Here is a 24,676-nt window from a genome sequence, read left to right on the forward strand (position 1 = left end):
ATCAAACCACAGTCTGTTTCCACTTCTAAATGCTGGCCATAGGAATTCTTTCTCATTATTCAACGTGTATGATGTGTATTGCTTATCTTCTTGTGCTTTAAAAGACATAACTCTGCAGGCAGGCAGGCCTTACTGCAGGTTTGGCAGGGAACAAGTAACTGTTACTGTAATTATCTATCAAATTTACTGTTCCAAATATTTTACCAAAAAGCTAACTACTGTAGTCGCATGTTTGTTACTGACACATTATATTTTGACTAAGCAGAAGCAGAAAATGTTTAAGATGAATTTACAGCTAGAGGAATAATTGCATTTTTTATATTGCTAGTAATTGCACCTCTAGCACAGCAGCTTTTTTGCTAGATCTGCTTGCATTGTCAACTACCATGGAAAAACAAAACAAGTAAGAGGAAGCTTGATAACTTATCTTCTGCTAGACAGTGGCTAGCTCTGCAAAGAGCCAAGCAGGTTAAAAATCCTACTTTCCCTTTCACACATCAGGGCAAAACCAGGTCCCAGCCCCAAGCTCCTCCTCCCTATTATATGCAATTATATATATATTATCTATATTGTCTATATGCAAGAAGGTGTCAATGGCCAATCTGCCCTGCTGCCCCTATGAGCACCTTCCTTGATGAGCTATTTGCAAAAAGTAGGAAAAAAATGCTAGTCTAGTTCAAAAATGTACTGAAATGCCCACCACAGATACTTAAGCATGCACTAGAAGTTCAGAAGATATTTTGGAGCTGTCCAAAATGAGGACAAATTAGGAACTTAAAGGAAAAGAGTTAGAGAGCTAAGCTTTACAAAGTCTTGCCTAACAGCTGCCTTACCATTTGCTTTTTTCTTCAAATCAGTCTCTGCTAGCTTTATTTTCCTGCTGCTATTGCTGTGGCTAAAGCCCCCTTATTTGTATCATAACTTAATCACCAGATTTCTCCTCTGAAGTGCTGAAGCAGTAGATAATGCTGGTGTTTTTATTTGTAAGGTCAGGAGCACCAATTCATAGCTTAGGGATCATCAGCACAGTTAGCTGACAACAGAGTCAGTCCAGCCTGTGTTTTCTTATTCTCGCCCAACAGAAAATCAATGGTGTCAGGAGCATTGGGATAATTCTACTGTTACAATCAATACATGCTGATTAAAGTAGTTGTGTCTGTTGGGTAAATTTGCTGCATCATAATTAGAATTATTAATTAAAAATAGGAAATCAATTGACACAAATTAAGCAAAAAAGAAATTTGCTTTATTTCTTTGACACTCTCTCCAGAGGCCTCAATAACTGTGACAACATGGACGTGACCGAGTGGCATTTGTCAGTTTTTTAATGCTGTCCTGAGTTTTAAAAATTGACTGATAAAACCCTGCTAATACAGCTCCCAGGAAATCAGACATTAGCTGTTGTGCGTGCAAGTGGTTATTTGTTTGATTGCAGACAGTCATCGTTCCCTGCCCGTCAAAGGGTAAAAGGCAAGAATCCCGCACCCATCCCTGGGGAGCTCAGCGGGCTGGGGAATGAAGGCCCTGGGGAGCAGGAGGTGGCCCATCCCCTTATCGCATTGTTTTCTGCTTTCAGTTAACGAGGATAAACAAATTGATCATTCTTGTGGTAGTTGTAATGGGCTACCCATTGCTACCTCCTCTAATATGCGGGTGACCTTCATTATTTCCGTGGGCACATTGTGTGGGGCACTAATGCAGGCAGTCCTTGGTAACGCTCTGTGCAAGGACGGCAGGAGTGTACTCCTGCCTTCCTTTCAGCTGTTTGTTTTTCTCTCAGCTATTTCTGGATTTTATGCATTTTTTCTGTCCTGTAACCTATTTCCCTCTTTGTTCTTTCCTACCGTGCATTTTCTTCTTCTTTCCTCCCGTTCTGTGTTTTTCTTTTCCCCATCTAATGCTCCCCACCCTGTGCTTTCTTCCTCCTGTTCTGCTTGCACATGTTCAGTGGAGGAGAATCAAAGTGCAGGAATACTTTGGGTCCACACGCTCCCGTGGTTTGCTCAACTAACAGCCAATTAGGCTCTCTGAGCTTCCGTACCCGTGAAAGATCTGAGAGCGAGAAGGATGCCTGGTAGGGGAAGGGTGCTGGTTAGAGCGGGGCTGTGTGGTGAGATGTGCAGCTCCTGACCATCCCTGGGAAACCGACTTCCTGAATGTAGCAACCTCATATGAAGAGCTGATTGCAAAAAGGAGCTGGTTGCTTGCAAGGTAAAATCTTGTATATGGAAAATCTTACATGTAGAGAAAATATAGAGAAAATAGAGAAAAATAATGCAAAATAAAGTAAACTAAGGTACTTCTGCAAATAGTCCTCGGCCAGTCTGTGCATCAAAAGTGAACCTTGGCTTGCTCTTTTTATGGGATAGCTAAGGCGTTTATTTTTGCTTTTTATTGATGCTGACTTAAGAATGGCAGACTTTTAGGACCCGCTATACAAGATGAATGTCTCTGAGCTTTTCTCAAAACTTTGTGCTCACCAGTAAGAGGCAGGAATGGAGAGTGCAAGTATCCCCTGAGAAAGGCTCTGCTGTTGTTGCCTGTCATCAGGCTCTCCAGTCGTTCCTAACATCACAACATACTTTTCATGTGTTGCACAAAGGCTTTTCATTAGCCCACTGTGAACCATAATGGGACTTTATTTGTGTATGCCTTTATTATTACATTTTTAATCTCCTTATTTTTCTCAGGAATACCTTTCCCTGTTTCAGAGTGCAGTATTTGATAACCTGAGAAATTCATCTGAGTGAAACTCCCCCAGTCTTCACAAAATACAAGATCAAAACCGAGTAAAAATCTTAACTGCTCCTCTGTGTTTAACTTAAAATATTGAGGGGGGATGAGGGAGGAAGAAAGCCCTCAGCTATTTGAGTATGATTGCCATCAGGTAGATTTGGCTGAGCTCCTTAGTAAAATGGGAAGGAAGTGTTTTCTTCTTTAATGGGGTGGTGAAATCCTGTTGGGAAAACAGTACCAAGCATTCCCGGGCTGTGAAGTTAAAATTAACCTGCCTAACAATAAAATATTTTTTAGCAGCAATAATATTTACGTTATTGCTACTTAGCGAAGTATTGTTGCCGAATGTGCTGGTGCACAAAGATTAATATGACTGAATTTGTATAGCGTTCCTAGACCTGGAGCTGTTTCTAAGGTGCTGTACAATAGCAGTATTTCACTGAAGTATATTTCCAAGAACAGTCAAAAGCAACAGCAAATAAAAGTGTCTTTAGTTTAAATGCCAAGACAGATTGAGTGGTTTGCACAAGAATCGGGAAAGCGGAGTTGTTAAAAGCCCTAACGCCAAAGACTTACGGTTACATCTCCGGCAGGCTGAGCAAGCTGCCAGTTTTGACCTCGCTGACAATTGAGAACATATGGAGACCAGGGAGGATCTTTCAGATATATTTGAGCACAACTGTTGAGCGCCTTAAAACGAAGCTGTAAAACCTTGGCATCGATAAAGCTTTGGACAGAGCTAGTGTAAATAGTGCAGGCTGAGGTGGGTGTACCGGGCGGGCAGAGCCCCCACGCGGGAGCGCTGGCAGCCACGCTCGGGGCGAGCTGTGCCTGGGTGGGACAGAATAAAGAGGAAAATGGTACAGTAATTGAGACTTGAGAAAACAAGGACTCGGCTTGACAGTTTCAAATCTTTCTCAATAAGATTCAGCCTGGCGGTGTTCTGCGGGTGGCAGCTAGACGTTCTCTTGCCAGAACACATCTGAAGACAAATTGGGTTACGAGGCTGTGTTTGGAAAGCAAGTGGTGTCTTGCTTTCATTTCAGTGGGCCGTGGATCAGGATTTTAATTAGCATCTCTGTTTTATACGTCTTTGTTGTAGCATTTGCTGTGTGCATAGGAGGGCTGTCAGCGTGGCCGTCCTGCTCCACAACTGGGGTCCGTTTCCCTAAGTGCCATGTAAACAGTCAGCGCAGCGCTTCGCCTGTAATTGCAGGGCAGACAGAAATCAATTGCAAGGTTATCTTTCTAGGTGTAGCTATGATGAGCTACAATTACTGTTTTTTTTCAGAGGCTTGGAAAATGGAATTAGTTAGCTTATTCATAAAATGTGCTCATTGTTGCTTGGCAGTCAAGTGGTGTTTAGATTTTCAATGAAATTCAGACTATTTGCATTATGAGTTTATAATTGTTTTAAGTCTGCAGGTCTAGCTGTTAAGCTGAAGTCACCTCACTGGAGCAGGCAAAAAACCCCTTTGAAATCTGTATTCATCTGATGCATTTTAGAAACTTCTAAAAAGCGGTGATTTTTTTCCTGTTATTGTGTTCATCTAGAATATGTACAGAAACTGATACAAGGCATTTTGAAATGAAGTCCTTTCTCAAACTTCTATTAAAAATTTGGCTTTAGCTCTTTTATGCAGCTGCTCTTGCAAATCCTGGGAGGAAGAGCAGGGGACCGGGCACTGCTTTCAGCAGCAGCCATAAACACTCTTGGCCAGAGCCATCACAAAAGTGAATTAAGAGATTTGGTTATGCAGTTCCTAACAAAGTGTTTCGATGTTTTTTTCAACTCCATTTAGCTACTGTGTTGCTCACTGCAGAAGTCTTTCCATAACTGACTGACCTCTTGCGTTAAAGAATTGGAAAGTTGTGAAATGTAGTCTGGAAGAAGCTGATTGAATTGCCATGTTTACTGCAGTTCCTCAAGAACTTCCTTGCTTTGCTAGCAAATTTAAAAGGTTAAAAATGCATATTTTTAAAATTATGTGCACCTGTGTTCTCAAGTCTCAGTGGGAAGTCACCTTCTTAATCTTTTAAGTGCACAACCCAATAATTTCCACCACCTTAACACAGATCCCCCAATTTAATTTTCTGTCTGCCTTTCAAGAGGCAGGGATAATTCTTGGGCTCATGATGTTGCTTTCAAGTCTTCCTTATTTCTGATCTGCTAGGAATGAGAGAAATGAGTCAACAGTGGAGTTTTTTTAAGCTTTTTTCAAGATTTACACCAGCTCCCTGACAGAAAATGTTAGAATTCTTTTAGTTTGACAGAAATTAAGGATGTGCCAAATAGAGGAATCTGCATATATGTGAGTTACAGAACAATAAAGCAGTGAAACTTTTCTTGCTACAAGGTCTCTGTAAGGACAAGTCCTTCTGGTACGATATGAACTTAATTAATTTTACATTTAACAATTTTAATTAGCAAATGTTTGCAGAAGCTCCAACAGTATCTATATGTGTAGTTTTACTGCCTATTGAATCTCTCGCCTTGCAAAAATTTCCCTTTTATGACCCCGGCAATCAGTAGAGGAACAAAACATACCGGGTCCCAGTGCAGCCTGTGGCAAATCTTGCAGCAAATATCGTGTCGCTTATCTTGGGTTTTCTTTTGCTAGAGCCCAAGTGAGCCAGGAATCAACATGGGCCTATAAAAAACAACGTATGTGGTAATGGTGATGGAAGAAAATGCAGAGAAACAAAATACGGTCTGAGGATGCTGCATGCCCTTAAAGAGCATGGTAGGGCTGGGAACAGTAATGCTAGGAGTGAGAATCATATAAACTGGAGCCTTTTAATTGAATCGCTATATATCAGCTGCACAAATGAAAGACTTTGAGATTGTCTTCAGTTCCTATTCTCTGGTTTTCTGGTGAATGCCAGTGCGGTGCCGCAGATGGGAGCGTGCCCCTCTGCTCCGTGCCGCCAGCCTCTGTCTTGCCGCCACATTGAAGGCTTGAGGAAGGCGGTTTGAGCAAATGAAGGAGTAATTACAGTTTTAGCCACCTTTAATTAGAGCCTAATTATGCTGAATAAGCATTTATTAAGGTTGTATCCACTTTGCAATCAGAGGGGTGATTGAAGCAGATGGGCTGAGTGTGTGCCGAGCCATTTCGGTAGGTGACGCAGTGAATCCAGGGCTAGAGAGGCTGTCCCAGGGCAGCAGCAGTGCAGGTACAGCCCATTATGTGCAGCAATGCTGCACCTCACTGCCCTCCCTGCCAGCCTCAGCTGGGCTATAGCCAGCTGGAGAGGCTCCTGGTGCCGCAGTCACGATGCCGAGTGCCGCGTAGATGTCTCCTGAATGTCACTTGCTGTCACTCACCTCGCTAGGACTGGCTGAAACGATGCTGGTCAGGAGGCCGTGGGTGTTCTTGGCCAGGTACCTTCAGCAGGAGGTCTGAGTCCTCCACCGAGCCTTGCACCGCTTCACTTTGCACACCAGTGATATCTGCACCGAGTTTTCACTTTGTTAAACACCATTATTGATGAGAGACAGAAAAATACTTTAGAAATTAATTTCCGCATACATAAAAGAATATTTTTCATATGTTTAATTCAGCATAGAATTATAAATGTAGTGAAGAAATATATTATAAACTATTTATAACATAAATTTAGACCTTAGAAATTGGAGCTCTTCTATCTCCATGCTACCTCTTGCTTGCTGGGTAGCTTTGTAGTTTAAAGTAATTTGACTGACTCTATAAAAGACCGTTCTATAAAAAGGTGATAAAATATATTTTCTAGCTCATAAATGTGCCATGAGGATTAGTCAGTGTTTGTATGGGACTTTGATGATAGAGGCAATTTTATTAAATGTGCAAAAATACTGCACATTTTGATCTTATTGCATGATTTAGAAACCAAATTGTTGTAAATTCTCCTTTTTTTATTACACCAGCATACTTTGAATTTATTTAGTAACACACTCAGAATAATTAATTATTCAACTAATAATTATCCATTCTGAATAAAACAACTTGATTACTAAGCCTGATGATGAAAATCCAGTCAGGAAAGAACCCTTTCAAACACAACAACATTCTGCAGATATCCTTAAATATTAAAAGGGTGAGCTATATTTAGTAAATTCTTCCGAAGGGGGAGAAGAACGGATGCTAATTTCCTGTGTCATCAGATTCGTGTGTGTGTCAGCAGCATTCCTAAAGCGCCATCCACGACACAATCACCATCCACACCAGCATCAGGCAGCGCTCAGCATTTCCCTGGGTGGTTCCTGTTTATCAGCAAGGAAAACGGTCTACTTTGGGGTCATGTCATTCTCATCGATTATTTAATATTTGGTGTGTGCGTGCACTGTTTGTTCTGCTCAGTTATTCATCAGTGAGCTGAGAACCTTGCTTAGCAAAGGAAACAGAAAAGTTAGGGCCCCGATGTCATTTTGCAGGTGGCGCTGACTTAACCCACTGTGGCCAGCCCCTGTCAGAGACCGTGACAGTCAGTAGAAAGAAATTCCTTGACTTTGGGGTGCTGGATGGCATCCAAGATGCTTGTGATGGACACCGTACAGCATGGGCAGTGGGTAATTGTGCCGATGGCCTCATCTGGAAATTCATCTGGAAACCTTTCTTCTTCCCTGTGGCTTTTTAAAATGTAGCTCTGCTGCCACTAGGAAAACAGAGAGAGATGAACATTATAGGAAATCTGGCAATTAAAACCCTCAATGCACAGATGCTGTCTTCTCCTCCAGCAAAATCCCATTCGCTTCCCTGCTGCCATCCAGCCAGGAAGTCACGTATGTCTGTTTTGCTTTTTACTTGTCAGTGACAGTTGTCGCTAAAAAAGAGAGAAATTAAATTAATCCAGAGAGAAAGCTGTTTCTTCTCGGCAGCTTCTCGGACTGCTAAAAGTGAGACTGAACCTCCGAGTACTGACACGGCAGAGACAGGAATCCGCCGCACGGGTTTCCCTGGTTGCTTTGGAGCTGACCCATTGCTAATGCTTGAGGCACTAACACATTGTTTGTAAACTACGAGGAAAAAACATGTGGAGTGATGATTTACTGTTTTCTGTCTGCCTGACATTTGATTGCTTAATGCAGCAATCCACAATGGGTGAAACTGTTCCTGAAGCACTGGCTTCCATATGGTTGTGATTTTGTCAAAACATTTCAGTTCAGCAAATCCAGAACTAATTGTGAGGATGAACAGTTTTGATCATCCTGTTTTTCAAAATGTAAAACAGTTTAAGAATTGTCTGTGTTTAACATCATAACAAAAAAGTTTCATTTCCCAGTTTAGAACAAGTTCTGGTTTAGAAACTGGCATTAATTTATGCTTCTGTGAACAGCATTTGAACATGTTCAAAAGTCAAAATAAAATATCAAGCTTTAGACATCTAATCTCAATAATGTATGAGACAAGACTCTGTCTTCCTGCACAGCTCTCCAGAAAGAAACCAAAGCCCTGCCAAGGGGCAGTACGTAGGGGAAGCCGTAGTGAGGCAGTCAGAGGCAAGTCTTTATTTTCTGTTCTGCACTCGGGGCTGGTGCGTTTTGCTTCTGGCTCTGCTGTGAGTAGAAACTGCTGGATCACGCTACGAGCCCTGTGCCTGTTTTGCTCTCAGCATTAGCATCCTGAGCAAGTGGTGCAGAAGTGCTGCAGCAGCGTTGCAGTCAGAAGTGCTGCTTTAGGGACATTGGGACGTTGCTGCACGAACCTCTGATGGTGTTGAGGTGTGTGTCCTTTGCCATCTGCTGCCTGCTTCGAGCCAGCTGTGCTGTGACACCTGGTATTTAAGCTTTGCAGTGTTTGTCTGCCTCTCTGAGAGCCTCTCTGTGAGCAGAACATCCCACAGCTCGGTGCCTGAGTACGGTGAAGAGGCTGTAATAGCCCAGTATTTCAGTCTCCAGTCCTTTAAATATTTTTTCCAGTAGTTTCAGGCTTGCTACTTTCTGTTGATAAATACATAAAAAAGCTTTTGCAGGGACTGTGCTGAGTCTCACAATGTGGTTTTGATGAGTGAACATTCTAGTTTTTACTGGGTTACATAGGGCAAGACTTTTTTATAAAACTACTTCTTTTTATGTGCCTGAAAGGGACATTACTATTAATGGTTTATTGTAAGAGAAAGACAGCAGTGTATTTAAGATATCTTGAAGACATTAGGTAACATTAAAGAGCCATGTGAAGATCCAAGTATGCCTAGAAGAAAAGAGAACAGCAAGTAGCTTATGTGGATACCTGCACACAGCTTTTTGTAAGCCTTTGAACTGTTTTAGATATAAAAGACACCCACATTTCAAAGGCCACCAGGCCTTCTGCTGCTCTAATTCTCTCCTGAAGTCCTTAAGTAACAGAATTCACACTAGAGAGATAAGATTTTTCCTAGATTCAGTTACTGGGGCAGAACACCCTTTAAGCTGATGTTCTTTGTCTGGAAAGCAGCGCCCGGGCAGTAGCCGATAGGATGGGACAGTGGCAGAGGGGAAGAAGTGGTTCTTTTTACCTTGCAGCCACACTGTTGGACATAAAAGCAAGTACCACAATCCACAGTGTTTACTTTAGGTTTCAGTGTCAATGGAATAAAATAAATTGCTTATTGACCACCTTAAAGATGACTGATGACTCAGTGCTGTTATGTTATGCATGAGGGATGTGCTTATACATCCCCTTGAAGGTGAATCTTCATGGTATAATTTGAAGCTGGCTAGGTACCTATAGCATTTCTTCAATGTACTTGTCTTGTATAACACCATTTTATCCACTGATTGGCCCAGTTTTTTGCTCCTGTCGATCTTCAAGTTGACCTTTGCAGTCAAAGGTGAAGGGCCACATCCATCCCTGCATAGGAGAAGGAATGAGAAGAAACATACCCTCTAATGTTTGCTATTTTAGTGGCAAGATTTTCTTCTTTACGCACTACTTTAACTGCAAATAAAGGTATATTGCATATCTGGCAAAACTTCAGCAGGGTGACCTTCCGATGCTCAGTTTATGTGCTGTGAAAATTAAAGAGCCGAGCACATCTCCCTGCGAGTGTTGCCGAGTGGGGTTGATCCCGCTCGATCCCCTGTGGCCAATACCACGCTGCAGGCACAGGAGGAGGAGAGGTGACCCAGTGCTCAGATCGGGCTGCTGTTAGCGTGGCAGGCTCCTTGGGTGAGGGACTCTGTCCCCTTGCCCACTTGCAGGGAGTTTGATGAGGATGTGACCGGAGGGCATCCAGCGCGGCTGTCCTACTGCAGCCGCTGGAGTGGCTTTGCTCTGAGTTGCAGCAGAGCCAGCTGGAGGTAGTAAATGGTGGAGGGGAGAGGTGTTGGCTCTGCTCCCACAGCACAGCCTTGCTAAGCCCTCAGCTAAAGACCAAACACATAAAGCAAGTAGCCTTAGGCAGGTAGGTACTTGCACATAGAGTTTTATAAGCCTTTGAACCACTTCATACAAGCCATAACAGTCACAGTTCCTAATTTCCAGTGACAAAATCCCTCAATTTTCAGGTTGTTTTCTTTGAGTCCCTTTAGAACAATATCGCTGCAGCCCCTCCCATCGCCTCCACAGCACTTGGCTGTTGAAGGATGCTCCATCTCTTTCTCTACACCTGTTTGCAGTGGTTTAGGCTTATCCAAATGTGTCTCTGCCCCATCGTGCAGGCTAAGCTGATAGTACTGCTGTGCAGAGGCATTACAGGAAAATTTCATGGTATGGTCAATGAAAACATCAAAGCCCATTGTAGATGTTAAAAGAGAGAGAGAATATTTCAGCTGGTTGGAAGGCAGACTTTGGAAATAAGTTACTTGCAGGCTCTATTATTACAATCCTGGCCTAGACAAGAATAATGAAGTACTGATGGAAGTTTTGCCAGAGCAAAGACTGCTGGGTTTCATACAGAGGAAAGATAGTATCTTCGTTTAGTTTTATTAGACTCTTGATACTCTGCCCATGTATTTTTTAATTCACCACAGTAAAATTCTAATTAAAGAACAGACTTTGCCTCCCATTAATATGACTTTAAAAAAAAACACACACACAAAAAATCACATTTTTAACAATGCAGCATCTTCTTTTTAAAAAAAAATAAACTTAAAAGAAAAGCAGCCAGTGTTGTACAGAATGTTGTCACTCCCTTATGAAGTGTTTCATGCTTTTAAACTCCTTGTAACATCTACAGTGTCAGTAGAGTTAAAGGCTCATTAAACTGAGCAGTAATTTCTGCAGAAAGAAATAGGAAGTCTTCTTCGATTTTTTTTGTGTTCTAATTTTCACTTCTTTTGAAGCCTCTGTCAAAATAGCTCATGTTGGAAATTCTGAAAACAACACTTTGATATCTGTCAGGAGTAGATGATGTTCTTCCATTTTGCTGCTTCCAAAATACATTGACTTCATTATGGGATTTGACCAGGCAGACATCCAGATAATGCAACTCTTCCTTTACTTGGAGTGATTTTGTTTTCATTTGTCCAGGCAGAAATGTACTACTAGGTAACTGTCCTAATCATTATACAGAGCACTGTGGGAGTGTTCTTTAAAGAAGGATTACTTTGGAACGAAAATGTTTCCTCAGAGGATGTTAAACAAACTGCAGGGTCTCAAAAGTAGTGTGATTGAATTAGGTACCACATGTTGGGGAGTCATTGACTAATGTGATCATCATCTGAGATTAAATCATGGCCTAAATCAGCCACATGTTTCTTATCTGATTCAGACAATGAACTTCAGAGAGAATCAGTACAATCTTTCCTGGAGGATGAGAAAATGTCCTCCTCTTCCTAAGGAGAAAAAGAAAAAAGAATAAAAAGTAGATTAATTTCCTCCTGTAAGTAATAATCTATCCATTTTGGGGAAAATCAGCTGATGTTCCCTTCCTATCTTTTCGTTTCTGTCCGATGAAGACTATCTACCAACTAGGAAAATGAGGCTGACTGCAAGTTTTGTCAGCCCCACGTTAACCTCTGGTTCTCACCACTTGGGCAGATAGTTTTACAAATGCATATTTACACATGCAAAATATATTCTCTGGGCAGCCTTAGAGATGTAAACACCGAGACGGGCTTTTTCTTTGTTGTAGTTGTGTATGCTGAGACTGGAAGTCTGGCATCGGAGATAAAACCGCCGGTGAGTTCAGAGCATACACCACTGCACAGAAACCCATGTTTAGGAACCTTAAGGCTGCAAAGATACGGGCTCAGAAAACAGAAAATGCCAGGGCTTGTAAACAGTAGCCTGTGCTCACATCATGAAAGGCAATATCGTGATTCATAGGCACAAACACTGAATTACTGCTGCCCTTCCAACCTTTAATCTGACATTTTCTGATTTTTGTGACACCAACTTCATAAGTCAAATGTTTTATTTATATATCATGTTCCCTGGTCTGCTTGTTTTTCCCTGAAAAGCAAATGGAGAATATGAAAAATTCCATCAAGAGTGTCATCAGGCTGCTATACACATGGCTCATCAGCATGGACCAGAACAAACCTCTGACATGTGGGTAATGGACTAGGAGCAGAAGACTGTCATCCTCCCGTGGACCGCTTACTGCATGGGGATTAACGAGCCAGCGGCCCATGGCTGCTACAGGAACAATTGCGAGAGAAGTCCAGCTACGCCCCTGAAGCCTTTAATTACAGATTGCTTTTAATATAGATGAAATCTTAGCGGAGTGTAGCTAATGAATTATCCAGAGGTGGCACCGAGTGTCTGCAAATTGCATTTTTTATAACTTAATCAGGTACAGGTAGATTTGCACTGAGGCATTTCAGGCATTTGTGAGAACATTTCTCAATGGATTTTCTGGAAATCTGGGTTATTTTGAGGACAGTCGTGGTCCATAAACATGTGCTGGAAATCCTGAGGATAAACAGTCTTTAAAAGATAAACAGTTTCTTGGTTTAGAATCAATGTTTGGAATCAAGCAGATCAGAAGTGATCTCAATATATGGCAGACTCCCTTAGCAGCGTGTGCGTTCCTCGCACTGCCAGCCCGGGAGGGACACATAGCACGGCTCAGAGCCAAACGCAGCGTAGCGTGATCTGTCGTAGTGAGAGGGTTCCCTCTTCACAGACCTTGTTTCAAACCTATTGCAGCTTTGGCTTCTGTTTTCAAAGGTGTTGAACTGTGCCAGAATGAATCATGGCTGCACAGTGAATAGATACCAGCTCAATACAGGGCCTATAATTTTCCTATTGCGCTAAGTACAGGGAATAAAAAGCTAATTGATTATTTTAATTTTTTATTCACTGCATCCAGGCGTATGTTCTAGCTTTTGCTGTTTCTTTTCCCGGTTGACATTAGGTAGGCCAACCAGTTAAACCCAGTCAGATTCCAAAACTGAATTAGGGAGGGGGAAAACAGAGGTGAGGCTGCATCTTACCTTAGTTTGTACTCATATAATTATTGTACAGTATTACAGTTATATGAAGAGGAAAATCTATCCCTAAATTCCAAATAAACTCTAACATAATCCATTTTAAACTGTGTCCTCCTAGATTTAGCAAGTTCATTTTGTTTACTGTTTGCCTTTTTTAAGGGCTGGTATTTAAACCTTTCAAACTCCGTTTGGAAATATGCCAGAATATTGATTGTTGACTGTGAGCTACAATCTGCGCTTTAATTCACTGCAAATTTGCAGAACATTCTTTTAAAGTATGGATTCGCTGAAGATTGCCAACAGGCAAACGTGGTCCTGGGTCCTCAGACTGAGAAAAGCAACCACTTGACTTTTTCAGCCATGTCGTCTGCAGGACATTGATGAATGTCCCACTGACTGTGCACACCTGGAGTACAGGACTGGTCACCAGCTATAAACATAGACACAGGCAGGCTTGTGCTAATGAGAGCAAAATAAGCAGAGACCTTAAGATCACTGCTGCTGGTGCTGCTGTGATACAAGATGCTGGTTTTGTGTTAGTAGTGTACCTGTGCTGTGATAGAAAAGCACTGGAAGAGCACTTCTGACTCTCTTGTTGGGTTAAGTCCCTTGATAAATGGCAGCTCTTCCTTGGAAGGCCTTTTATTCATCTGCTAACTTTTCAAACTTGTGTGTTTGCTTTGTCTACGTCCAGCTTGCACCACTGCCATAAATACTGGTTCTCTCTCTTAACCCAAAACAGAACAATTCAGTAATCATTCCTAGAGGGGAATACAGCCACTGGGGAGGGAAGCAGCCCTTCAACGTGTCCTCGTTGTACTTTTAACAGGACAGAACTGGTGGCAGGATGTCATGCACGGCTATAGAGGAGGATATGCAGAGCCTGCTGCAATTAGCACTCATTTCAACACGCCACTGAGGCTCCGGGGTGGAGGGAGAGATGCAGAGAGGAAGCAAACACTTTGTGCTGTGTTGAGCAACCTTTCCACGCAGGGATGAATCTTTCACCTGTCATGCGCTACCATATGCAGACAACTGTAATTATGCTTAGGCACCCAGCATCATCCTTTACAGAGTTATATTCATTTTTATTGGTGGCAATTAATCTCTAGTCATATTTTCGAAGGAGAGAAAGTGAGTAAGTTGGCAGGTTTGCCAGGGAATGGTAGCATGTGACCTGAAATATGGCAGCTCCCTTTAATGCAGCATCTCCCAGGAGAGCGCTAGCTATTTCAGGCTCATCTCTCATGGTATTGACAAACACACATGGAGTCTAAAGGGAGCATTTGTACCTTCCTGACATCACCACTCTCAGGTTGCTTCTCTTATTGATGGTATAGTTAAAGTCTCTGTATCATTTTGACATTTTTAATGGCATATGCATTTACAGTGTAGCTCTTGTGTAAGCTTTAATCAGCTTTCTGTTCACATATTGTTGCTATTATTATTTATCTCTATTATGGTAACACATAGAGGCTATCAACAAGAGTAGGATTAGTCTGTGCTAGGGCTTGGACTGTATTTTAAAATGGTCTCTGTGCTCACAGGAGAGGTGGTGTAGATGATCCTCAAGTGCTGCAGGCTGCCATGGCATTGAGGCTACTTTGCTGAGTATCTTGATACTGAAACTGCCATCACACACCAGCTAGGACTTACCATACTGACATATAGAGAAAAATGTGTCCCAGCTACTGAAGTCTTTTGTTTCTTCTGTTTTTTATTGTTTTAGCTGGAACTACTAGACCTCAACCCCATGGCTAGTTATGCACTTGAGTGGTCTCACACATGAGTGGTCCTATTAAGCTCCGTGGAACTACTCATATGAATAAGTACTGGGATTTAGTTTATCAGCTCTCTGTCTTTGTAAAGGTACAGAGGTTACCACAGTGCAGATCTCTGTGTTATCACAGTATAAATATCACATAATGTCCCAGTGAAATCACATAGGTAAAGAATTTACTTGCAGCTCCAGTCTGTCACTGCAAAATGGGGCTTGAAAGAAATAAAATTTAAAAAGAAAAATGTTGATAAGCTTTGAGCAACAAGGATCTTATTTTCATGTTAGATTACGGCAGTGTAAAATCAAGTGAGCATGATATTCCATGATCACAAATTTTACACTAGCAAAAGGCCCCTGAATCTCACTCATTTCCCTTTGCAATTAATCAGTAGTAGATGTATTGCTACTGCATGAGATAGCCCTGCTCATTGTGGCCTGTACAGGGCTTGAACTGAGAGCTAAAGCAGAAAATCTTTGGCATCTGAGCTAAGACTTAAATCTAGAGGGGGCCACCTCATCGTTTTGTGTACACATGATCCCATCAATAGAGAGAAAATGGGCTGTTTGCCTTGGTTATACACACATGCTATGGCTCTGGTTTTGAACCATTTAGAGAATTATAGTGAAAACCTTCTTGTAGTTTTAAGGACATAAAAAGGAGTCCAACAACTGCGAGGGCTGTATCAGGCATTGCAAATGGGACATGGTACAAGCCCCATCTTGGTTCTAGTTCTGTTTTTTCTGTGTCTTCCATGAGCACTCAGATGTACTTTAATTCTCGTTTTATGTCCTCTCACTAATAAATCCCCATGAAATTCACATTCTTAGTAGCTATCTGGTATGCCAAGCTGTTTTATTTCACAGATAATTAAAACATGTTGGCTAGCTACTTTGGGCTAAACGTACTGAATGTTGCAATGTGTGCTTGCTGATGCCTTGTGCCTTTGGAAAATCTGTCTGTCAGCTGGTTTTCTGGTCACTGCAGGCTTCTTTTATTATCCAAATTATATATATTTTTTAATGATTTTACAACCAATTAGAGGAATTTCTGCTCTTTCCTGGAGCATTTTGTTCTTCCTTTTGTCTAGATCGTGGAGTGAAATTTGGTACAGGGAGAAAGCAAATGTGACAAAGTATAAATAGTAAGTATGTGTTTGAATAAGATTAGACTTACATAAATGGAGCTGTGCTTGGGGCAGACACCATAAAAGTGAACCAAGTAGCTTGAGCTGATGTTGGGAAATGGTTTTCCCATCCTATAAAAGGTTTGCTTTCTCCTTCACTTTCTTCCAAAGTGAAAAGCACAAACCAAGCAGACAAATCCGATGGTTGGAGCACTCATCTGCAATGTGGAAGACGAAGGTGTAAGTCATATCTTCTAACAGTGTTATCATTTCTATTAGGCAATTAATTGCAGCTGGAGTTGCATCAGCGCCGAGCACCCGGCAGTCTGGCAGTCAGGGCACCGATACCAGGTGGGGTAAGGTAGGAAGCGAGTCCCTGCGTCAGGTAGGGTCAGGTTTGATTCTTGCATTCCCCGTGCCAAAGGCTACTGGCTCTGCTTGTGTGCTTCAGACTTTTGCCCTTTGCAGAGGTGCAGAACTGCATCTCTTATTTTTCAAGTTCTGCAGAAAACAAATCAGTATTTCTGGAATGGAAATTGCTGGGAAACCCCAGCAGCTCCAGCAGATTTGCTCCCTGCCCCAGAGGGCTTGTGGAGTCTTACCAAGTGTCTACGTGAAATAAAGATAGATCGTCTCTTTCCCCAGATTCTCAGTAATAATTTAAGACTTATAAAGAGTAAGATTTCGTTTGCTTGGCTCCCAGTGGTGTTAGTGAGGAACTATCATCCCTGCTTACAGCAGTGGGAGAAATGAGGCAAAGCAATAAACTGTCTTGTGTGAGGCACAAGCAGGATTATGCACAGCAGCACGTTGCACGCTCTGCGGGACCTGAAGCTGTGTCTGTCCACGCATTGCTGCCAGCCCCTGCAGATCATCCACTTGGAGACCCTGGAGTTCTCTTCTCTCAGGTTTATTTCGGCCTTTGACACTGGTGCTCACACAAGTCTGTAAATTGATGATCAGCAGTGCTAATTGAAGAAAGCCTCATGCATCTCTTTTCCTGCTGAATATCCTCAGACTGACCAGTGGGTATCCAACTTCTCAAGAAGGTGAAGGACAAAAAGCTTGCCAAAATTAACTGAGAAATGTAGGTGTCCATTGTAGGTTTATAGCCAAATACTGTAGCAGTCAAGGGCTATGAAATGTGTAGGACAGGAGCTTCTGGCTTACGTGGTGTTTACATTTGCCTTGCACAGTCTGGAAACAGAGATCCGGCCCTGAGAAGCAGCGAGTGTCACCTGGGGATTAGTTTACATGTTTGCAAATAAAAGAGTTCGTGAAGACAGCGTTGTCGCTGGGATTACACCCTCATTTCCTGCATGTCAGTGGATTTTACACTGGCAGAAGAGTTTTTGCTGATATAATTGAAATCAGCTCTCTGAGCACAACCAGCTGTACTTGGAACATGATCTGTAACTGTGTCTTTAGCAGAGATTTTGCCAGCAGCTCTATTCTGAGCAGCAGGCACAGCTACGTTAACAGGTTGGGAAGAGGAGGGTAGGACTCCTAAAGAAAACTTTGTTTTTCTGCTGACCATTTACGGAGGAAATCTTAACCCCTGGATGTTTTCTCTAAGCTATCTGGTTTGTATGCATAAATATTAAACGGGTGTTTTGCAGGTGCTGATTACTGTTTCTATAGCAAATCATGTTCAAGCTGCTTCTGTACTGCTGACTTCCCTCTCTCATCCTGCATATGGTCCATAAACAAGGAGAGATCAGGCAGGATTGTCATGTGAAGGGTTCTCACTGTGCATAAATGCCTTTTGTAGAGAATCTGCTCTCTGTGTCAATGGCCATGGGCTTTGGTGCCCTTCTATAATGCTAGCACACATTGCTAGTGGCACAGAAATGACCTGATGTTCACACTCCATACCTTCATTCCTAAGCCTGGGCTAAGCAGCCTTGAGAAATCTCAACTTCTTTTCTGCCTTGTCATCTTTTTAGTCCAGAAAAATAAATAATTAAATAATAAAAACCCCACCGAAGGAGAAAGTCTTCTTTAGATTATCATATTTATTATCTTAAGGGAACAGTGCAAAGAAACAATATTTGATAACATTATTAAATCTACAGGACTTGCTTGGCAATTCTACCAGTCATTAACTACACTGCAGTCAGGATGTGATCCTCTGTGTCTAATTCCACTATAAATTCATTCCTTCCAGCTATCTAAGAGCACTAAGAAACAGGATATTAAAAGATTTAGGTCCTGATCCAATAAAGGTGTTAAACAAGTCCTCGTATTTAGGTGTATAACTGATGCTCTTGTCTCCTTGCGTGCTGAAGTACACTGCTGGCTGAGGGGGAGTTTTAAAAAGTCTGAGGGCCCTTTAGAAAGTTTCTGCTATTAGCAGTGTCTCTTTGTCTGCTTGCCAACCCAAGCAGAAGAGGCTGGTATGAGAGTCTTGCAACGCACGTACCCGATCATCTTGGTAACTGCCCACGTGTTTTACAGGTTGCGACAGCGATCACTGGGGACCCCACTGCAGCAACCGCTGCCAGTGCCAGAACGAGGCCCTCTGCAACCCCATCACGGGCGCCTGTGTCTGCGCAGATGGGTACCAGGGCTGGCGCTGCGAAGAGCTCTGCGACCCCGGGAGCTATGGCAAGGGCTGCCAGTTCCAGTGCCAATGCCACAACGGCGCTACCTGCGACCACGAGACGGGAGAATGTCACTGCGCTCCCGGATACACGGGGGTGTTGTAAGTTGGATGAGAGGTGTCTTTTACTCTGCATCATTTAACAGCCTTGCTTTGACTGCTTTTAATGCAGTGAGTAATTGGCAGAACTTAAACAATCTACATATTATGCACTTTCCTTTGTAGAAATCAGGTAACAGAATTTCAGAGAGGCTAAATAAAGGAAATCTCCTTTTTTTTGCTGCTAATTATACCTGTCTGCATACCAAAATAAAATTTACTGCTAAAGTGAATTTAAAAATCCATGACATTTTGCAGCTTGTACAACTGTAGCTGTTCCTAATTTCGGTATGCGAGCACAATCCAAATTACAGTCCAGTTTTTATAAGCAAATGGACATTTTACTCATTAGCTATCCAGTTCAGTATCAAATGGGACTTACCATCTCCGATTTATTTGAGTTTCAATCTAACTGAGGAAGTATTACTGTTAACTATATCAGCTTACTATCTAGGGGGTAAATTTTTAGCATAGTGAGGAGGGATTTAGTGGTGTGACTCCTATTAACTTTAACGAGAATCATGTAGCTAAATCCCCATATACCACACTGAAGGTTTACCAGTAGGATTCACAAATTCTGCATATTAATTTTAGGACAGCAAGCAATAGTTCCTTGTTTAAAATTGCCCACAGTGTAACATCAGTACTCATTAGAGATCTTTCAGTAGCTTCAGAAGTAATTATGTTTTTCAAAATTATTTACGGGGAAAGGAGAATTTAGTCACTGAATTTGCTCAGAGATCTATTACAGGTGACTTAATACTTCTGCAATCTAGTATTGTTTGTTGGCCTGCATGAAGGAGAAGGTAAAAATAAAGATAATATTAACCCTCATAAATAAGTGATACACCTTTTGAATATTTTATTTAGTACCTGATTTCCTCCTAGCCTTATGACCTCAGTCCTGAAAGCACTCACTGCTAAAGCTTCTGCTTACTATCAGGAGTGGTCCTATTGACATTACTATGCCTGCTCTCAGCAGTGTGTACATGCAGCAACACATTGTATGAACATCCTCATCAAAGGACAATCAGTTATGGAAAAGAACTGCTGTGATTTCAGAACCTGAAATGAGAGAAAGAAGCAAAGCTGAAAAGCACCAATGTGTAAAGGCCTAGGAGATTCTGTGTTTTGCAGGGACAAGACTTACATCGTCCCCCCATGAACACTCAGAGAGACCCAATGAGCTTAAATAGCCTTTAAATGATGATGAGATCTTGCCAGCCTGTTATACATTGCAAATTATAGCATTTTATAGTGGCTGAAGAAATTTCAAACAATTTAATTCCATCCTCTTATTATATTTGCAGCTTCTGTTGTTGCTCTGTCACATAATTTACATTGGGGCTTCATCTAGCAGCACTTACTTACCTAGACAATTTTCAGGGATGTGAGTTGTCCTTTGAGATCAGTGGCATGCGGTGCCTACATACAGACTGCATTCATGCATCAGCCTTGGAGTACTGGATCCATGGCACATAAATAACCCCAGCAGAAATAAAAGAGATCTTGGCTAATTGGTAACGCCAGCCAAGGCTTACTGAGGTTTCATAATTTGCATAAAGACTCAATTGATGGCCTGTGTTGTGGATTTTCCTCATTTGCTATTTCCTGTAAGTTCTTTTAAATGATCTCTCTGGTTTTTGTTTCTTCTCCCTCCATGAAGTTGCGAAGAGCGCTGTCCCCCAGGCAGTCACGGAGCTCAGTGTGAATTGCGCTGCCCTTGCCAGAATGGGGGAGTCTGTCACCACATCACTGGAGAGTGCTCCTGTCCTCCTGGATGGATGGTACGTAGGTTATTCATGCTCATTCATCATTTAGAGCTTGGCATGGGAAGTTAACTCCTCACTGTCTCGGCAGACACCTTCCCTGCGTGCTTGTGGTGTGTATCTTCTATTTCTTGTCATGTCCTCTAACAGTTCTGAAAGTAGAACTGCCTTTGTTGTGTGTGCACAGCACTTAGGCCACTAGTCTCTGGCTGGTAGCTACCATTGTAGAGTTAAACAAACAATAGTAAAAATGCAACAACTACTCATTGCACTTCTCTGTGGGAGGAGAAGAAAAAATGCTCTCCAAATTACAGTTCTTTGGAATATTCCCTGCACCATTAGACACTGCCCTCACACGAGATAGAAAGCTCAAAACCCAGCTCAGCATTGTAAGAAACACTGCACTGGTTCCCTTTCAGGAAATGAGGAGAGGGAGAAGTCAAGGGGAATTCAATGGCTCAGGCAGTCGTTAAAGCAAAAGGAATATACGCAGGGAGACAGAGGCCAGTTCAGTGCCCCGTCCTTACTCAGGCATAATTCCCATTGAGTGCAATAGATTTGCTTGCATCAGGGGTCACCCTAGAGAGAGCAAATTACCCTAACCTTTAATCCTCTGTGTCAAGAAAGCAAGGCCAAACATTTTAAAAGTCCTTAACTTTATCAATAATGTGATAATTAACTCTCTCGGGGCTTGCCAAGTCTCACAGGCCTACATACCATTTAGCTGAGCTAAGTTTCCTGGCATTTTTCCCATATCTGACAATTAGTCTCTTGGCAAACTTGCTGGATATTAATGCATGCAAGTACTGTGATTTTCTATTTTAATACAAGGAAGACCCTGATGTCATCGTACAACTGACTTCTGATACGGCCCTTATACCCATTAAAACATTTGGGGACTGAGCGAGATGTTTATGTTCCTTTGGATTTGTGCAGCAAATGCTGCCTTCATTTGGGTTCTCAAGAATGTTTGATCACTCACCTGCTTTTAGGTAAAACATGCCAACCATGAAACTCGGGTGGCTATTAGGCAGCAACACAAGAGAGAACATTGCTGTGCAAACTTTTTGGTGGCAGCCATGTACTGAGAATCTCTCTCTGCCTAACAATGATGGCCAAGGTGATGATGGTAACACTGCATTTCAAACGACAAAGTAGCTGAAACTTTTCAGAAACTAAATAAGACAATGACACCTTGCCCTGAACTGGCATGCAGTGGAGAGGAAGAAAAGGTTCCTTCCTGGAGAATACTTTCTAATGCATAAAGGAAGCATTCCAATATTTTGCAGGGCCTGTCAGTCTATTCTGGCAGTTAACCTAAGGACCAAGTAGTAAAGTGATTTAAATCAGCTCCCCTAATCTTCTGTGTGCCAACATTTCTGAGGACATGAGCGATTTTGCTGTACTCTTCCTTACTTGTATTTTATCATCTGGAGTTCTCTTTTTTTTTTTCCTTTTTTTTTTTTTTTTTTTTTTTCCAAAGTTACAAAGTCACTGAAGAGATTTAAGAATAGAGCAGGAAATTTTTAGAGGTCTTTTAGGATGCAGTGTAGACCCTAAAGAAGAGCCACAGCACCAGAGCTGCACAGCAGCTGTATTCTGGCCCACTTCTGCCCTGTTCCTTACAGCTTGGAGTCTTTTCTTTGCATTTTTAGTGGCCCAGAGAGACTTTCCTGAAAACTGTGTTGTTGGCTGCTCTGTCCCCAGAGAAACCCTAGAGTTAACAATTGATGTTTGAAACAAGCTTAACTGAAAATTGAAGAGAGAAATCAAGTATTCTGGGGGAAGAAACTGAAATTATAAGTAAAAGCACTCAGCTTGTAAATGTTGAGATTTTAAGTATAAAGGGTCTCTCCAGGGTTTTAATGAAAAGCTGGTAATTCAGTACACAGGGAGAGAAAAAATATTTTTTCATGCTATAGTTTTAACTCTTGGTGGATGGAATGGTTTGTGAAGTGAGACACAAGTGGGCTGTAAATGAGCGAGAGAGAAATGATTGCTAGACAGCATTCATTTTATTTCACACCCTAGATAGTCCTTTTTTGACACCAGGAATTTTACTTGCTGATTTTGGGGCTTGAGACTGCACGTACGTGTTGAATATACCATCATGTTGGAAGTAGAGAATTCTCCCTGGATTTATGCGAGTGCAAATCCACTTGGATTTTATTGCTGCTGGGTGAGCTGTGACTTTTATCCCTTCCTGGGGTAGACTTATTAACAGCAGCTCAGTTCCCTCAGGGGCTTGTCTGTCTCTGGGATACGGAAGAGGAGGCAAGAAGTTGAATAGAAGGAAGTCCGAGGGTTCTTAGGTTCTTCCTTGGATCTGCCATCTTCAGAGCCTGGTTATTTTATTACTTACGGTATTCCTTTCCTCCTGCTTCCTCCCAACGCATGCAGACTCTCCAGAAGCATAAAAAGTTGTACAAACTGTGGCCTGTGGGAATTTATTGTCTCATGTTTTTTTTACCAAGAGGATGGTGGCTAACAGCGCATTCTGTTGAAAGAGTCAACAAAATGGGGCTTCCAGCATTCTGCAGTGATGGGCTTTTTCCACTTCTGCGTCTTTGTGGGTGTGGGAGTTAGTGGGTGGCTGCTTTAGGGCCTCATCAACAATTTACAGCTTTAATTCTATACATCTCTCTCATTTGCAGCATTAAATCCTCCAAGCACTCTCGGGAAGTGGGGAGGGAAGTTAAATTCAGCTCTTACAGCGCTTCTCAGAAACACTTCTGAAGGACTAGATTTCCATGCTCAGGAAAGCAGCAATCTTTCCTCGCATGACAGAACGTTTGTCGCTAGCAACACACCCCGTTTGACGCCAGATTCCATTCTCGAGGCTCTGCATCATGGTGCCATGCTAATACAACACATCCTAATGTGCTAATCACTTCTTTCTCATTCCCTGAAACCTCCGCGCTTGATGAAGTTTGTAGCTGGGTCTATTTTTCTTTCTGTCTTGGATTTTAAAAATGGGGCGGGAGGACGAGGAGAAGACAGTAGAGCAGAAAAAAAAAATCTTTTATTTGCTGCAAAATTGTAATAATATAGCAAACAATGTTAAAAGCAGAAACTGGTGGTATCAGAGCCTTAAAAAAGCTGCTGATGGGGTGAACTTTGCAGATTAGATGTGTAAGCAGCAGGAAACGGTGGTCTGACATTTGATCCTCCAGAGAAGGATGTTTTGGATTCCCTTAGTACATATTAATGCAAAAAGTTTGCCTGAAGATTCTCTGGGCTCCGAGGGGATGCATCACAGAGTATTGCTTTCTCATCATTTGTTGATAGAAATCCTGTTCTTTTTGAGACATGAGGAGAGAAAGTATTTATTATCAAGATAAATGGGCGCTTACATTTTCAGATATATAGCACTGTGTATTCCTTAAGCCCGGAGACACCATTTTTTTAACACTGTAATCTGAATGTTCTTGAACCAAGGCCAAGCTGTCTATTTTACAGCCAAGGAGCCACCTATCACTGGCTGGGAAAGTCTTGAAGCATCTATTTTATGGTTACGTTGAAGAGCAGCTTCTCCACTTCGGGGTTGTGGATCCTGCTGAACTTCCCAAACTCTGGAGAAGGGAACCCCAATGAGTGAAAGCAGCCATTAATGCTCCTGTGTTATGTTTTGTATAGCTTTTGTCTAATATATGCTTTTTTTATTCAAAACACCTTGCCCTGGGTCTTAGTCAGGGAAATAAGACTTCTGGGAGATTAAAACAGAATAACAGGGACAATCAAAAAGCACATTTCTGTCCAACACATTGCGCTGTGCATGGCACTGGCAGCAGCTTCACTTGCAACCGTTGCCAAACGTTTTCCAGTGTAGGACCCCATCTTCAGATCACGCACTGCCAGAATGGTTTTGGCTGAAATTATTCAGCTGGATGCCAGCCTCGGATTTTATGTTTGCTCACATAAAAAACCATTTATACAACTTCTAAGAAAGTCTAGGGAAATCCTTGTGAGGTCCTGACACTTGGCAGGGAGCATTATATGACACCTGGAGGAAAACCACCTGAATTTGGCAGGTGATTCTCCAAAGAAACTGCCCATGGGGAGCATTCTCTGCCTCGGGGATGAAGAGCTGAAGCAAGGCTTGCCCAGCAATTGCTTTTCCTGCTGAGCAGTGCCAGGGTGCACAACGAAGAATGACCAACTGTCTGTTCCTCACTCTCAGGGATGATTACGTGGGGAGGAAAAGGAGGAAACAGCTCAGAGATGGGGATT

General features: G+C 42.1%; 1 protein-coding gene across 7 annotated transcripts in view; it reads left to right on the forward strand.

Annotated features, from left to right (window-relative positions):
- The window catches only part of MEGF11 (multiple EGF like domains 11), a 283,958-nt gene that overhangs the window by 171,949 nt on the left and 87,333 nt on the right, over positions 1-24,676 (forward strand). For all 7 annotated transcript variants that reach the window (XR_014696988.1, XM_084532754.1, XM_084532753.1 and 4 more), the window contains 2 exons: positions 18,434-18,680; positions 20,344-20,464. Coding sequence is in view for 6 of the 7 variants with exons in the window: in XM_084532754.1 (XP_084388880.1) it covers positions 18,434-18,680; positions 20,344-20,464 (368 nt within the window). In the remaining variant the exon portion in view is untranslated. The remainder of the gene's footprint in view (positions 1-18,433; positions 18,681-20,343; positions 20,465-24,676) is intronic.

Source organism: Aythya ferina, assembly GCF_964211825.1.
Source record: "Aythya ferina genome assembly, chromosome: 11".
Classification (NCBI taxonomy): Eukaryota; Metazoa; Chordata; class Aves; order Anseriformes; family Anatidae; genus Aythya; species Aythya ferina.